Source organism: Protopterus annectens, chromosome 15.part0 (assembly GCF_019279795.1).
Source record: "Protopterus annectens isolate FY-2018-M chromosome 15.part0, PAN1.0, whole genome shotgun sequence".
Lineage (NCBI taxonomy): Eukaryota > Metazoa > Chordata > Ceratodontiformes > Protopteridae > Protopterus > Protopterus annectens.
The window spans coordinates 667,001,128-667,017,164 of NC_056749.1; the positions used below are offsets into that span (position 1 = coordinate 667,001,128).

General features: G+C 38.8%; 1 protein-coding gene across 1 annotated transcript in view; it reads left to right on the forward strand.

Moving 5' to 3' along the window:
- The window catches only part of TRMT12 (tRNA methyltransferase 12 homolog), a 452,768-nt gene extending 438,024 nt beyond the window's left edge, over window positions 1-14,744 (forward strand). The window contains exon 7 of the mRNA XM_044057512.1: window positions 12,547-14,744. Within this exon, the coding sequence (XP_043913447.1) occupies window positions 12,547-13,035 (489 nt within the window). The 3' untranslated portion in view covers window positions 13,036-14,744. The remainder of the gene's footprint in view (window positions 1-12,546) is intronic.
- Window positions 14,745-16,037: the final 1,293 nt, after the last annotated feature.

Here is a 16,037-nt window from a genome sequence, read left to right on the forward strand (position 1 = left end):
TGTGCTGACAACATAAGTATCCACCTAAGCTCTCTATTTTCAATCTTATTAACTATATCTCCTTTCCTCAAATTTTCCTGTATTACGTCAATAACCATAAACCTGAACCAGTGAGTCTCTCCTTTAAGGTGAATATGCTTAGCAACTGCACTGTAACTATGCCCTTTACGGGCACAATAATAGTGATCCCTGAGACGATCTCTAAGTCTTCTATTTGTCTTTCCTGTATAAAAGAGCATTGCACACACCATGTTAAAGAGATCAAATTCTTAGTCTCACAGGTAGCTCTAACTCTAAATACATATTCCTTCCCTGTATTAGGATGCATGAGTCTGTTAGATGTATCAATATATTTGCAGTACAAACATTTACCACAGCTAAAGGTACCTAAAACTTCATTGTGAGAGGAAACATTAGGCACAATATAAGTTGGATAACAAAGTTTCCTTTTCAGGAAATTCTTATTTTTTCTAGACAAAGCTAGGTGCTGCACCTATAATTGTACATAAACCTAGATCAGATTTCAATGTAAACCAGTTGTTCTCAATGGTCTTCCTAATATCTGCACTATCTGCAGTGTATGACATGCAAAAAGGAACATGGCACATATGTATATTAACATTTCCATCGACATTCTTCTACACCTAATAGAAAAGAAAGGTTTACCACATTCTTTTCTAACCTTATTGCATGCTGTCTTCACCTCTATAGGTTTATATCCTCGCTGTAAAAAATCCTTACTAATAGATTGCAAACTCTCCTCAAAATATTCTTAATCATGTAGTCTAGATACTCTCAAGAGTTGACCTTTCACTATATTCTTAAATATATGCTGTGGGTACATACTGCTTCTCTGAAGATTATTATTCCTATGATACTCTTTCCTATACCTTCTAGTGTGAATATTATAGCAATAACCTACGCCTGGGTGTGGGTAATACTGGATTTACCCACGTTTGGTGTGGTTTGGTCACAAGGGTGAAGCCCGAGTTGCCAAACAAAGACAACTGTGGGTAAATCCAGCATTACCCACACCCAGAAGTTGGTTATTGCTATAATAAAATGACATTATTTAAGAAAACAAATACTTACTTTTCTTAAATAATGGCATTGTATAATGCCTCCGTGCTGCCCATCCACAGCTGTCTGGCATTCTGCAGCAGTTCTGATGTACTGTGCATGCGTATGCTTACGCAGTACATCAGAGCTGTGGGTGGAAGCAACTGAGAATCTCTGTTGCTTTTTTTTAAAGCTGTGTCGCTATGTTAAACCCCACTTAGATAGAAGTGGGCAAGGAGGATTCAACTGTAATTCCATCAATTTAGTATATATTGCTTTATGTTCAGGCTGTACTGCATTTTATATAGGTTTGACTACCAGGAACCTTAATACATGTATAAAAGAACATTGCTACGCTATTAAAACTAAAGATGAAAAGAACATCTTGTTTAAACACACTGTAATTTGTAGTTCTTATAAAACAATGTTTTTCAGTGTGTTGGAACATGTTGACATTGATTTAAGAGGTAGCAATATAAAAAAATAGAGTGGAAAGAAAAGAATCATTATGGCAGCTTAGACTGGATGCTGATAGTTTCCCAGGTGTTAATGAATCTATCAATATTAAATGTTTTTAATCAGATAGTAGTAGACAGAATGTTGATTTATATTCATATTTTATAGTCTAATATATATACATACATTTTTATTTTTATCTATTGTGTTTAAATGTTCATTATATTATGGTTTGTTTCTACATCTTTCAGATTTTTCTGAGAAGTTAATTGACAATTAAGTAATTTAACTTAATTGATTAGTGGAATGGACATGAGTGTAAGTATATTAGTCTGTGTAAAAATTTCTGTAATTGTATTTCTGAATAAGTAATTCTGACGAAAGCGTTGAGTAAAGAGAGTTTTTACGCTAAATTCCTGTTTGGTGTCTTCCTCTGCTACTCCAGTGTTTGGTTTTATTTGTTTTTTCTTCACTGGTGGTTGTTTTTATTAGTGGTTTTGGTATGCCTCAAGCTCCAGAGGATGAGGATGACTTGCTAAATATGTCCTTGCATCTCGTTGATGAGAGCCAGCAAGGTGAGATAGCAGGTCTGTTTGCAGATCTTCAAACTTACAGACTTCTTTGGTTGCATTGACGAAAAAGATTACCAGAAATGGCATTCTGTCTACACAACAAGGGCTCATTTCATCAAGTCAAGCAGCTGGTAATAAAGGTACTGTTTTGTCTAATTTGGATGAAGGATGTCCTGCCAGTAGTAAAGTTATGCTTTATAAAGATTTTAAAGCTGCTTTAGTTTCAGAAGGTGATCCCTTCACTTTATTCAGTGAAGAAGTGACTGAAGCAAATGATAATGGTGACATATCTGATAAACTGTTTCATTTGGAAAAGGGGATTAAAAAATATAGAGCCCTATTAATTGAAAACAAATACTTTGAGTGCTGCATAGCTTTACAAATAGTTCTGAAATGATTAAGGTTCTTTAAGGCTCTGAATGGAGTTCTTAAGGAAGATCCATTTTTTAAAGAGCTTGTTTCCTTTTTTAATTTGGCAGGACTTGATTTCTTGAAATTATTGATTAAGCGTAATAAAGATATACTAGCTGCTTTAAAAGTAGAGCTAGAAGCCCTGGACAATGAATGCAAACAATTTCTTAGTTCTGACAGTAGTGCTATTCCATATGATCAAATGTTGGAATCTGTTGACAAATACAAATGTTTAGTTGTTTAAAGAAAATTTATAAAGACCAATAGACACTTAACATCTTATGAAGAATGTAACGCATTCTTTATTAATGATACCACGGTATAGAGAAAAAATTATCAATTTAAACAATTGGCTAAGCTTCTGGTGTCATTCAAAGGGGATCCAGTGTCTGTCAGCCTGGGATGACATGCTCGACAAGCCATGCTGCTTCGCTAGAGACGACTTGCACCTGTCACCCTTAGGCTTTCGAGTACTGGCCAAGGCTCTTGCCACCCCCATAGTGCCTTTTTTAGGCAAGGCTCAAAAGACAAACCCACTGCTGTAAATAGCACAAGTAACAAAAAACTGGGGGTAATGCTACTCAGTGCTAGAAGTCTAAACCTCAAAATGCACTCACTCGAGGCACTCCTCAGTATGGAGAAAATCGATATAAGTGCAGTAACAGAAACCTGGTTTAAGGCTCCAGAGAGCACCCCAACACTACCAGGCTACAACTCATAGCATACATTTCTGCCACAAATCCCGGACCGAAATACAAAAGGTGGGGGAGTATCCATATTCATCAAGGATACCCACACCTCCAGGTTAGTGGCACAGCACGATGCTTCAGAGATCATCCACGTGCAACTAACAATGGGCAAAACTGCTATTCAAATTATAGCTTGCTACAGATCACCCACCATGTCCCAGGACCCCCACTCCGCATTCCTGAAAACACTGGAAAACATAAAGGTCCTACCAAACACCCTGATATTGGGTGATTTCAATTACCCAAACATTAACTGGGAGAACTACTCAAGTACAAACTCCCTTGCCCAACATTTCCTAGAATTTATAAACTCAAACACCCTGGATCAACTGGTCAACACCCTCACAAGAGGTGACAACATATTGGACCTGGTCATCACCAACATGGGTGACCGGTGTTCCACATCGGAGGTCATCCCCTTGCTGGTTAGATCTGACCATAAACTAATCACTCTGGATATCCACATTCTGCCACCACACTCGGTCAAAGAAACCACCATGAAAAACTTTTCAAAAGCAGGCTTCACGTTACTTAAGATCAAGGTGGAAAGTTTCAAAGCCCCCATACTAAAGGATAACTCTGTCCAAGCTGAAAAATCCTTTACTAATGCACTCTACGGGCACCTACAAGAATGCATGGATCGTGCTATCCCAAACAAAACCAAGACTCACTCCTCCAAGAAAAGGAAACCAGTCTGCTGGACCCCTGCCATAAACAAGCTATACAATAGATGGAGGAAACTAGTACAGAAAAGAGTAAAATTCCAAGAAGGGAAGACATCCCTGATCAGTATCAGCAAGAAACTACGTTTCCTAATAACATCATCCAGGGCTAGCTTTGAAAGAAAAATTGCCATGGACTCCAAAGATAACCACAAGGCATTCTGTAGCTATGTCAAGAATCTAAGTGGCAATTCTCAGATCTGCTCGGAGTTAGTGCAGAAGTGCAGAATGGCACAAAATACACTGAACCGACCGATACAGCCAACATCCTGGCAGACAGGTTCAGTGCAAACTTCACCCCTTTCTCACCCCCAAAAGGGCCCATAACTATACCAGAAGACCAGAAGAATGTAGTCCCCCTAAAATCACAGACACTCAGGTTAAAACAGCCCTCTCCAAAGCCAAAAACACAGCATCAATGGGACCGGATGGTATCCCAGGCTGCATCCTACACGAGCTCAAAGATGAACTAACCCCTCACCTAAACACACTGTTTAAACTCAGCCTCTCCACAGGCTACGTGCCCACAGAGTGGCGCACAGCAATGGTTATTCCGCTCCTCAAAGGTGGAGCCACAACAGACCCCAGGAACTATCGCCCTATAAGCCTGACTAGCTTGGTCTGCAAAGCTATGGAGCGCATCATCATGGATCTCATTAACAGAGACATTGGGAACCTCCAAACACTGGACCCTACCTAGTTCGGCTTTAAGGGCAGATCATGCCTCCTAAACCTGGTGGACTTCTTTGAGACTGTTACCAAGGCTATAGACGAGGGATAGGTGGTCCACACAGCCTACCTAGACCTTGCAACTGCAACACACTGATAGTGTCAGATTTATGAAAGCTGACAAAGCAGGCAGTGTAGTAGTGATGTCTGCAGTTGATTATATTAAGGCAATGGAACAACTTTTAAATAATAAAAATGAGTGCATGGAAATCAATGGAGATTTCATAGATAAAAGTTATAAATTTGTTAAATATGCTCTGTATGACCATTTAATGAGTGGTGAAATCACAGCTGACATTTATGATTTTTTTGGTTAATGATGGTCCTAGGTTGGGTATACTATTCGGTATACCCGAAATTCACACTAATGCATCTCATCCACCCTTTAGGCCCATTGTCTCTTCATCAGGAAGTATTCCTGAGGGTTATCATTGTATTTGGATAAACTTTTAAACCCTTTAGTTCAGAAACTACCTTCCTTTATTGAGGACTTTTGGTCCTTCTTGTAACAAATCAGACTGTTTTATAAACAGTATTTAGATTCTAGTTGTCATGGTACAGAATATTTTTTTATTCTAACTGCTGATGTAGTTTCTTTATACAGCTGTATTCCACAAGTAGAATGGTTAGAATTTGTGTTTAATTTCCTTAATAACTATACTAGCTGATGTAGTTCAACAGTAAAAACACGCTGCTCCTTAATGGAACTGTTATTAGATAATATATATATTTTTTTTAACAATAGAAGTTATAAACAGTTAAGAGGGGTAGCAATGGGGGCAACAGTGGCCCCAGCTTTTGCTGGATTGGTAATGGGTTGGTGGGAGAAAGAAATTTTACCCACCATGGGTCTCTTTATGGATATACTATTTTATTGTCGATATATAGATGATTTGATTTTTATCATAAAGGGGCCCATTAGTTAACCATACTACATTTTTGATGCAATTAAATGCTAGTTGTGATTTTTTAAAATTCACTTTAAGTGGTTTTGGTAATAAAATAAATTACCTGGATGTAAGTTTAGAATGGGATCCTACTAGTAAATGCTGTGCAAGTAGCATTTATAGGAAAGCTACTTATGTAAATAATTATTTGCATTTTGGTAGTAACCATCCTATGTATGTTAACAAGAATGTACCTAAAGGTCAATACATAAGAGCATCTCATATGACAACTGATGATAAGGTATTTTATGAAGAAGTTGATTGTGACATCAGTACTGATATTGTAAATAGAAGGAATACTGAATTTTCCCCAATATTATTAAAAGGGTTGCAAGCTAAGAATGTTAACTGTCAGCCTACATCTAGTACTAGTGTAAGTTTTACTGCTTTACCATCTGTGCCTAGATGTATTATTAGTATGTTTGTTGATAGTAATAAAATGAAGGCAGCATTTGCAAATAACTGGAAGATTATTACTGGTAATAACGAATTATCTACTATTTTGGGTAACAGACCTAGTTTTGTGTTAAAGAAATCAAGCACTATTAAGAACTTGTTAGAAAAAAAAATGACAACTTAAAATCTACGTCTGTATCAAATAAACCTAGGGGGATGTTCGAATGCTTCTGTTACAGTGTCTGTAGATACATTCATGAGGGACCTTTTATAAATTTACCCCATTTAGATAGAACTGTTAGTGGACAAGGAAGATTCAATTGTAATTCCATCAATTTAGTATATATTGCTTTACGTTCAGGCTGTACTGCATTTTGTATAGGTTTGACTACCAGGAACCTTAATACATGTATAAAAGAACATTACTACGCTATTAGAACTAAAGATGATAAGAACGCCTTGTTTAAACACTCTGTAATTTGTAGTTCTTATTTATAATATTTTTCAGTGTGTTGGAACAAGTTGACCTTGATTTAAGAGGTGGCAATATAAAAAATAGAGTGGAGAGAAAAGAATCATTATGGCAGCTTAGACTGGGTGTTGATAGTTTCTCAGGTCTTAATGAATCTTTCAATATTAAATGTTTTTTATCAGACAGTAGATAGAATGTTGATTTATATTCATATTTTATAGTCTAATATATATACATACATTTTTATTTTTTATCTGTTGTGTTTAAATGTGTTCATTATATTATGGTTTGTTTCTGTGTCTTTAAGATTTTTCTGAGAAGTTAATTGTCAATTAAGTAATTTAATTTAACTGATTAGTGGGAGGGACATTAGAGTGCAAGTATTTAAGTCTGTGTAAAAATGTTTGTAATTGCATTCCTGAAGAAGTCATTCTGACGAAAGCGTTGAGTAAAGAGAGTTTTTTACCCTAAATTCCTGGTTGGTGTCTTCCTCTATAATAGTCTCTGTTAAATCAGCCTGGAGGGCCGGAATAAACGACAAGTCTCTATTTAACAAGGATAGTTCATGCTCACTTAGTCGCCTCTTGGAAATATTCCACACTAATTGTTGGTTATTTTCTACATCTTTTTCAGCGTTTGTGGTTCTCTGTCCTGGAAGGAGTGTTTCCATTTTATCTTCATTCCTTCCACAGCATTTTCTTTGGTATCTCACTGTTGAATCTGGAATGGAAGCGGTAGACCCAACAAGCTGAGTGTTCAAGTAGGAGGGGGTGCTTTACACACTTCCCTCAGCCAAGTGAACACATTTTGTTGTTTAAAGTCCATTAGATCTCTTTGTAGTTTCCTCTTTTTTTGAGCAAGCAGTCTGCATTCATATATTTGAGCTTGTTCGATTAGCTCGCTCACCTATAAATCAAGATGTTCACTGTTCTCCAAATTATACAATTCTTTTTGAAGCTTATTTATATCTTCACATATCTGCCTTTCAGTAGGGGCAAAAAACTCTAAGTAGTTTATGTGCAAAGCTGATTGCTAAGTTGATTTTTTGCCACTTGGCTAACAACTCTGGATAGGTGTTCCCGTAGGTGGGCATATTAAGAATATGAAGCCCCCTAGGAACAACTTTCATAGTACAGCAAGCTTCTAGATGTAGTCTCTGATGTTGAAGTTGCTTCAAATGATACAGATAGTTCTCTAGTTGCCTAAACAAGTCTCTAGCACGCTGTTAATCAGTACTGTTGCCGTCCGGATTAAACAGTAACATTTCCAATCCCTCAATTAATAAAGGATTACCTTGAATGCTCAGAAAATTCAGCAATTGATCATTGCAGCGTTTGTTGAGACCAGATTTCGGAACATACACCAACAAAAGTATTGGATGAAAATCCTTCTGCCATGTTAGCCAGTAAGACAAGAAATATAGTAACAACAAAAGGCAAAACAAGTTCAACCAGCTATTGAGCTGTGCTCCAAAGCTATGACAAACTTGAATCCCAAGATGTCTGACATATTTTATAGGATGTTTGTACAAAAACTCTATTGCATACTGAGATACAGAGCCCTTGGAAATTGCCTATGGAAGTAGACTGGATCACGGGTGGAATATTCTTCTCTCTGACAGGGAAAGGAGGATACACTTCAGTGACCCTTGTGTTCAGGACCATGAATGTTCAAACCTATATTCCAAAGTACCTGAAGCATGCCATAAAGCAACTCCGGATAGTTTTTGTGGAGTATGAGATGAAACCCTGGTGATAACTATGATCACCCAAGCCCTGACTGTTTTACATCTGAGTCAGCATGCCATAAAATGTGCATATGATGGTGTGGCTACTGCGTACATGGCTGATACAACAGGCTGCTTTATCAGGACACATTCTTGGCGGGGGATTCAGTCCCTGTCAGAGCATGTGAAGGTACAACTTCTTAATGTCCTTTGCTTAAGAATTTGCTCTTCAGACCTCCATCTTAGTGTATTTAAAAGACTAGAGGACAAAAAGGAGGACAGTGGAGTTGGTTAAGACCTGTTTCACCCACCTTTTCCTAAATATAACAGAAACTAGCCTTTTAAGCAAGGACTTCAGTGCCACAGCCAGAAGTAGGAAGGCCACACAGAAAAGAAAATGGTTGCAGGAGGATAGGAGTTTGAGTCCACAGGTTTCATCTCCCAATAGATAACAGGTGTAATGGTACAAGCCTACTTCCTTATCCCTAATCACCCCAGAAAGCCTCCAGCCAGCCCCCTGAATTCCCTCCACCCCTTATGATAGGTGACAGGCTGGCTTTCTTCTACCAGAATTGGTAAAGCATTAATACAGACAGATATGCATTACAAATTATTTCCAGAGGGTACAGATTGCACTTTACATCTAATTCAAGAAAAAGGGGACTTCTGTCTGTACCAAAAAAAAAAAAAAAAAAACAGAAGCACAGAATGTCCCCTCTCTTATCAGAAATGATACAACAAACCCTAGAATCTGCTCCTTATGGCTGTGAGGCAAAAAAGTTTTGCTCCAAGCTCTTCCTTTTCCCAAGATGTCCCAAGAAAAATTGAATCATGGAGACTCATTCTGTAGTTGTCTGGGTTAAACATGTTTCTAAGCATTCCCAAATTGCAAGATGTTAACCTGAAATTTATGTTGAAAAAAATGACCTTGTCACCATTTAATCCAGCTGCTTCAGTGCCTCTGATTTATCACTTGGAAAATGTTTTTTCTTGATAACTGTCACCTCTGCGAAGGAGTAATTGAACTGTAAGTCATACCTCTCAACCTCTTAGTGCAAGAATCTGGACAAAGCCTGATGTAATGGGGAGGTCAAAGGACCAAAAATAGGGGCAGATTTTAAATATTGTTCTAATAAACGTAGAAAGTCATTAGAATAAGAGGATTTGTGTTAACATGCATTTTCTGAATGATATGAAGTCTGAAACTCAAATGTGTGTCATTATTTAGTGTCTTCAATCCTTGCATCATCCCAGTGATTTCCCAGAACACTGCAATTTTTATGAGGAAAAGACCAAAAATATGAGGCAGAAATGTAGACATTCTGCTTACCTGGACAAGTTGAACTGTGCTGTAGGCCCTTGTGCAAAGAGCCATTCCTGCAATTCCATAAGACACACAACAAACAAACAAAAAAAACTTGGTCTGAATCAGGATGTCCGAGACCTAAGTGCATTAATTCCCAAAGAAATGTATACATTCATGGGTGCAGAACATCCTTGTTTGCTTATCAGAAGGAGATTGGATGTACTGGTTGGGCCTTATAGATATCTTCCTTCACATGAAAATAGCTAATAAATGAAGGAAGTATCTACATTTTTGAGTGGGACCCAGTCACTGCTAATTTTGGGCTCTTCCATTTGGACTCACTTTAGTCTGCCAGGGTGTCTATTGGTGCATGTAATTTCTTATGGCCTGTCTTAGGCAGCAGGGTTCCAAAATGTTCCTTACATGGACATATGGCAGTAGCCCAAGTCAGTCTGGTTTGCAGATGGGATTTTCTGCTCCAGCTGCTTTCATCCCTCAAAGTGTGCTTTGAGTCTTACAAAATTCTATTTTCATACAGTCAGGATTCTGTTCTGTAGAGTTTCACTGAAAATAACACTTTGTTGATGGTTCTTCCCCTTGACAGACTGCAGTAGTCTATGAGATTCCTCTCAAGGCTTGGGACCTTATGGCTTCATCAATCTTCATGGTACCTCATGCCAAGTTGCACATGAAACTCATCCTGTAGACCCTGCAGATTCAGTGATTTCTGCATTTGGGCCCCCTTTCACATCAGTTTTGAAACTCAGAGGCATGTTGTCATCTTGATTGTTTGCTAAATAGTGCATCTTTATAACCCTTTTCAGCTGCCTTCTCCTCTAGCTGCAATAGCCATAAATGTGTCTAATATGTAGGTTGGGTGAGGGCATGACATTTCAATGGGAATGCTATCCATTAGAGTTTGACACCTCAGTATTAGTCATGTCTTCATGTCAGTGTCTTAGAGACGGGGCATTTCTTGCCTTTCATGACTCTGCTCCTGAGAGAGTCCTGTACATTCAATCAGTTTGTTGTTGTCTGGTAACAGTGCATGTCCCAGGGAAGGTCAATTCATTGCTGAACAGGCTCGGTCATTGTCATTTTATCTTCATGAGTGGTCATTCATCCACTCTGTAACCAACAAGATCTTTGTGTCTACGGAATCCCACTTTGCACCTGTTTTTGCTTCTCTGTCCAATATCAAATGTTTCAAGTATTTTTCTGTGATTTCACCTCCCCCTTTTTCATGTGGTTAAGTGAGAGAATCTGCCAGTCACCAGTGGTCAAGCTGCCTCCTTCATGCTTTCCCCATCTCCTTTCATTACTAAGTGTACACAGAATGCCAGACTTCTCAAAGCCAAAGTGAATCTCTTAGCTCTTTTGTCAGGGCAGTTCTGTCTCATCTTTCTGGCAGACTGGATCAAGATCTTCAGTCACAGAAGCCAACTGTTTGGCTTCTCCATTTCTAATGTTTGTCTGTGTTCAGGCCTTTTGAGAAAGTAGTTTCACTAATTGCCTCACCTTAGAGCCCAACCACCCAAAAGACAGACCATGACAAATAGTTCATATTTTCCTTATTTGACTACCTGCAGTGGTTTAGACCTTTTTTCTACTCCTTTCCCTTTTGTCCTTTCCTCAGTTATTTTCTCAAAACCTTCACATACTGGTCATATCTACTAATCGTTTTTGCCTCAGTTCTACTTTAGCTTCTTGAATATCTGTAATGCACTGCTTTGTGTGTGTGTCTGTCTGTGTGTCTGTGTGTGTGTGTGTATGTGTCTGTCTGTGTGTGTGTGTGTGTGTGTGTGTGTGTGTGGTATTGTCCAACATGGACCCTCCTCCTTCCTAGGATATTTAATTTATGCTCAAGAATGTTACTCTTTTGTCATTTGAACCTGTAGCCTCCACTGATGTCACATTTTTGTATTACAGACCTCTGTTTCTGCTGACCACTTTTTCAGCTGAAATACTTTCCAATTTGCAGGCTCCTTTTCTCCAACACCCTTATCTACCTCGTTCAAGGAAAGGGTGTCTTAAAGCAGCAACTGGGTCTGATTGATCATTCTGTTAATCTGCCTTTATTTTTCTTTGCTTCCTTAATTGTGGTTGCCCATAAGAAAATTAACTACTACATAAACAGAACCAGATCTTTCAGCAAGAATTATCGGTCAGCTCCTCCTTGGCCAAATCTAAATTAGATTAAAAAATTTATCGAGATCACCATTTTCAGAATGGTAGTCAGTTGTATTGACATTTGTCATAAAAAATGTAGTAAACCTCAACCTGCAAGCTTCAGTGCATACATCCCCAGTCTTTATTTATAATGTCACTTTAGATGATGTAGATGCAGCCACAACCTGGTCTTTCTGAACACATGCTTGGGTCTTTTCAGATTGGACATTATTTCTAGGTCCAGATCTTGTTTTGGAGCTATCATTATGGTATGTTCCCACAATAGTGCCCATTCAGGGTGATTAGCTAGGGGCTCTGCCCTAAGGTTTGCACTTATCGTATCAAATATAAAAGTTGCTTTCTTCAGGGATAAGTCTATGAAGGTGCATCATCTGTAACATTCCATTCCTTCTTTTCCAGCCTTTGGTGGTTATTCTTCTTTTTACCTCAGCTTCGCTTTGACTTCTGACCTCAACTGAGATTGTGGAGTGCAAGGTCCATGATAAGAAGAGGAAGGTACCCTGCGGCCTGGGAAAGTTTTATCTGTCAAGTGGTACTTAAAACTGTGACATAAGTCCTAGACTTTACTAAAGATGGACCACCTTCTTTTTTACACATTTGTCACAGTAGTTAATGCCCGACTTTCGTTTTATGCTGACCTTGGAAAACTTTGGTTATTACATAGACATTCTGTACCTGTGAACGTGGAACTGGACTGTTGTGGTATTGTTTGTTTTCTGTACTGATTAATATATTAATTTGATTGCTTCTTTCATATGACTTTTAGCTGTTGTAAGCTTTTTTTTTGTTTTGTTTTTGATTGTATTTCCAGGTCTTATTGTGTGATGTTGCAGATAGAGTAAATTTGGGGCTTATTCCAAGCTCTGAGGAAGGATGGCCTATTGCTTGTCAGGTCCTGCGGAGGGACTGTGGTGGAATTCTTCACATCCATCAGAATGTTACATCAGAGTTTAGTAAGGACTTCACACTCCCAAGTTCTGATTTAGGACAACAAGAGAACAAAGATTCTTCCTTTACTCCTCATCAAGAAGCTGTTACTGCCGGTGTGACCATGGACACAAACTTGACTTGTACTGTAAATTTAGATAAATTACATTGCTCTAGGAAAAGTAATAAAATCCTACCAGCATGGCAGCAGTGGGCTGAAAGTACTAAGTCACGGATCAGCAGGCTACTGTTTGAACTGCATGGTATACAGTGGAGAACAAATATCCTTCACATTGAACATGTAAAATCATATGCCCCTCATATAGATCACATTGTCCTGGATCTGGAGTGTCGACCTGCAGAAGTAGAATAAGCCAGATCAGATTGTCCTGGACCCGAAATACCAACCTGCAAAACTACAGTAAAAACAGTCATATGTGGGTTTTGGGCAATGCACAGCACCTTGTTACTGTATTTCCTAACATCCCTCACAAAGCAGAAACAAAGTATAAAAACTAACCGAAACACATGAAATGCAGACACCATTCTGTTAACCAACTGTTATGTAATAATCGTTTTTCTTTTTTGTAAAATGAAGTCCCTGACTGCCTTTTATTTTCCAGGTTGTACCTCTGAATATATGGCCTGATGTATTATGGACAAACAGAGGACCTAGTTTGTTTCATAGTAGAAAAGAAAGGGAGACATGATGTGAATTCACTGATATTTTGTGGACAAATATGAAAGGTGAAGATGAAGAGGAGGGCCAGATAGAGAGAGCGAGAAGAGAACATTGATCATGGCTGCGGAGGGAAATGGTTTTAGACACACTTAATACTGCTACACAGAAACACTAGTAAGACCTTTGCACTACATAAATGGTAGTGGTACAGTACAAGTCATCAAACGGGTTTAGAGATGTTTGGGATAGAGAAAAGAAAGTACAGGGCAAATGAAGAGCAGAGATTGGCTACAACACTTGGACAGATTCAAAAAGCCAAAGGTCTTACTTTTTTGCGTCTTTGTACATTTATATGTATTTTCTGGTAAAGGGTTAAAGCATACCTAATTTAAAGCAGCCCTGGCCCTGACTTTGGGTGTCGGGGTTAAATAGAGCATAGGAAACTGACAGGCATGAGAGAGACATGGCTTGAAAGTAGCTAGCAAGGAAATGATAAGTAGAGGAATGGAAAAATGTTTATGCTGTCTGCAGTGGCAACTAAGCAGAAATCTTTCCATTGACTGCTTGGGTCTTGGGTTCTAAAGGGGTAAAGATGAGAGAAGTCTGTCAGTAGGAAGAGATATTTAGTGTGGCATACAGAATAAATTCTAGTTATCCAGGTTTATAAGTTGAAATGTGGGATGCAGCATACTCTTTACAACTTTGAGAAGGCTGTGGCACAGACTTCTGTCCATAAGACAACTCAAAATAAACTTAAAGAATAATCATATGAAAACTGCCAAAAAGTGACTTGACTTGGCACTTGAATTTCAAACCAAAGATCTGGTAGTTAAGGACATGGTGCTATAGTTAGGAAAGATTTCCACCCTTGTGTTTTTTTAAACATTCACAAATTTCAAGTACAAAAAAAAAATTGACAGTAAATTCAAGCAAAAATTTATAGGTGAATATATCGTTACTCAGTGCAAAAGTGTCCGCAATAGTGTGCGTGATACTGAGGCCTTCCTGTGCCTGGAGGCATTGACATCTGTATTCTATAGCCAGCTCTATGGCATAGTGAATTAAACCCTTGAGTGTTTGCTACTTAGGTTTGATTAGTTGAACCTAGAAGCTTGTGGGTGTGGGGAGGAGTGATGAGGCACTGTTTAATGGGATTGAATGCCAGGTTCCATGCTGCACAGTAAAATTTGTGATCAAAAAACATCATCACATGCAAGCACTAGTTGCATGGAAGACGCATTCTTTAAAGGTAATGCCACTCAGAGAAGTGGTCATCATCTTTTGCAGTGGCCCATTATTTGCTCCCCTTTGTATGTCACTGAGCATAAAGAAAACCTCTTATTGCTGCATGGATGACAGATGTCCTACAGCTGTACTTAATATATATATATATATATATATATATATATATATATATATATATATATATATATACACACACATATATATTTATAGTAAAAGCTGTTTCATTCTTTTTTTTAAATACCTTTATTGAATCATTTGTGAAATAGGCAAATTTATATTTATACAAAAGTAATCAAATTGTGTTAAATTAACAAATATTATAGGTTCATAAGTAGGTACTAGGCTATCTGCCCGAAGGCATTTATAAGCCTAGCCAGAATGTGTTGGCTTTCGCCGCCCCTTTAGATTAGTTCCCTGTGCCTCTGTCCAGCAGAGTAATTGAAGTGATCCCTGGGGTAAACTTTCTGTTTCCCATCCACTCGTCAAGGTTTCTCTTGAAGAGCATTAGTGAGGAGTTCTGCCTAATGCGGATTGGAATCTTGTTCCAGAGCATGGGAAGTCTCTGGGACAAGAATCTATCCCTCCAGCATGTCCTATTTATTGTTCTGGTGAGGTTTAGATCCCTGGAGCATGAGGCTCGAGGGGATATGGTTTTCTTTAGGTGGAGCATGTCCATCAATTCAGGGTTGGGCATGGCCTTGTATGTCAGGCAGAGATCACCTCTGAGTAGGTGATATGCAACAGAGTACAGCTGGAGTTTCTTCAGTCGAGCTGCATAGGGCATCTGCTTGAGGCCAGTGATCCTCTTGGTGAGGTACTTTTGTGGTCTTTCCAGTTTTTGCAGGTGTCTTGTAAGGTACATCCCAAATGGGGCATTGTACTCTATGATGGGTCTGATGAGTGATGCTTAGAGTGGCCCAATGACCTCTTTCGATCTGGATGCAAACCCTTTTGTGATTAGGTGGGCCACATAGAAGGATTTTCTAACCACTTTGGCAATGTGATTATCAAAGGAGATGTTACTATCTACTTGGGTCTCCAGATCCTTTATTATGTCTTCTGTATTTAGGAAGCTACCACCTATATGATAGTTTGTGGGTACTTTGTTTTTTCCAAAGGGGATGACTATGCACTTTTTGGCATTTAGCTTGAGGCCATGGTTTTGACACCAGGTATCTGTCTCAGTGAGACCCCTTTGGAGGATGTCAGTGTCAGCCGGAGAGTCAGTTATAGCCCCTAGTTTGCAGCTGTCTGCAAACTTGGTCAGCCATAGTCCTCCTGTACTTGCCTGTACCTCTGAGAAGTATATGCCAAACAGGAGTCCTAGGACTCAGCCCTGGGGAATGCCACTTGTAACCGGTTTAGAGTCAGACCTAGCTCCCGCAACTCTTACCATGTGGGTTCTGTCCGTGAGCCATTTGACAACCCATCTCATGACGTAGGGGTTG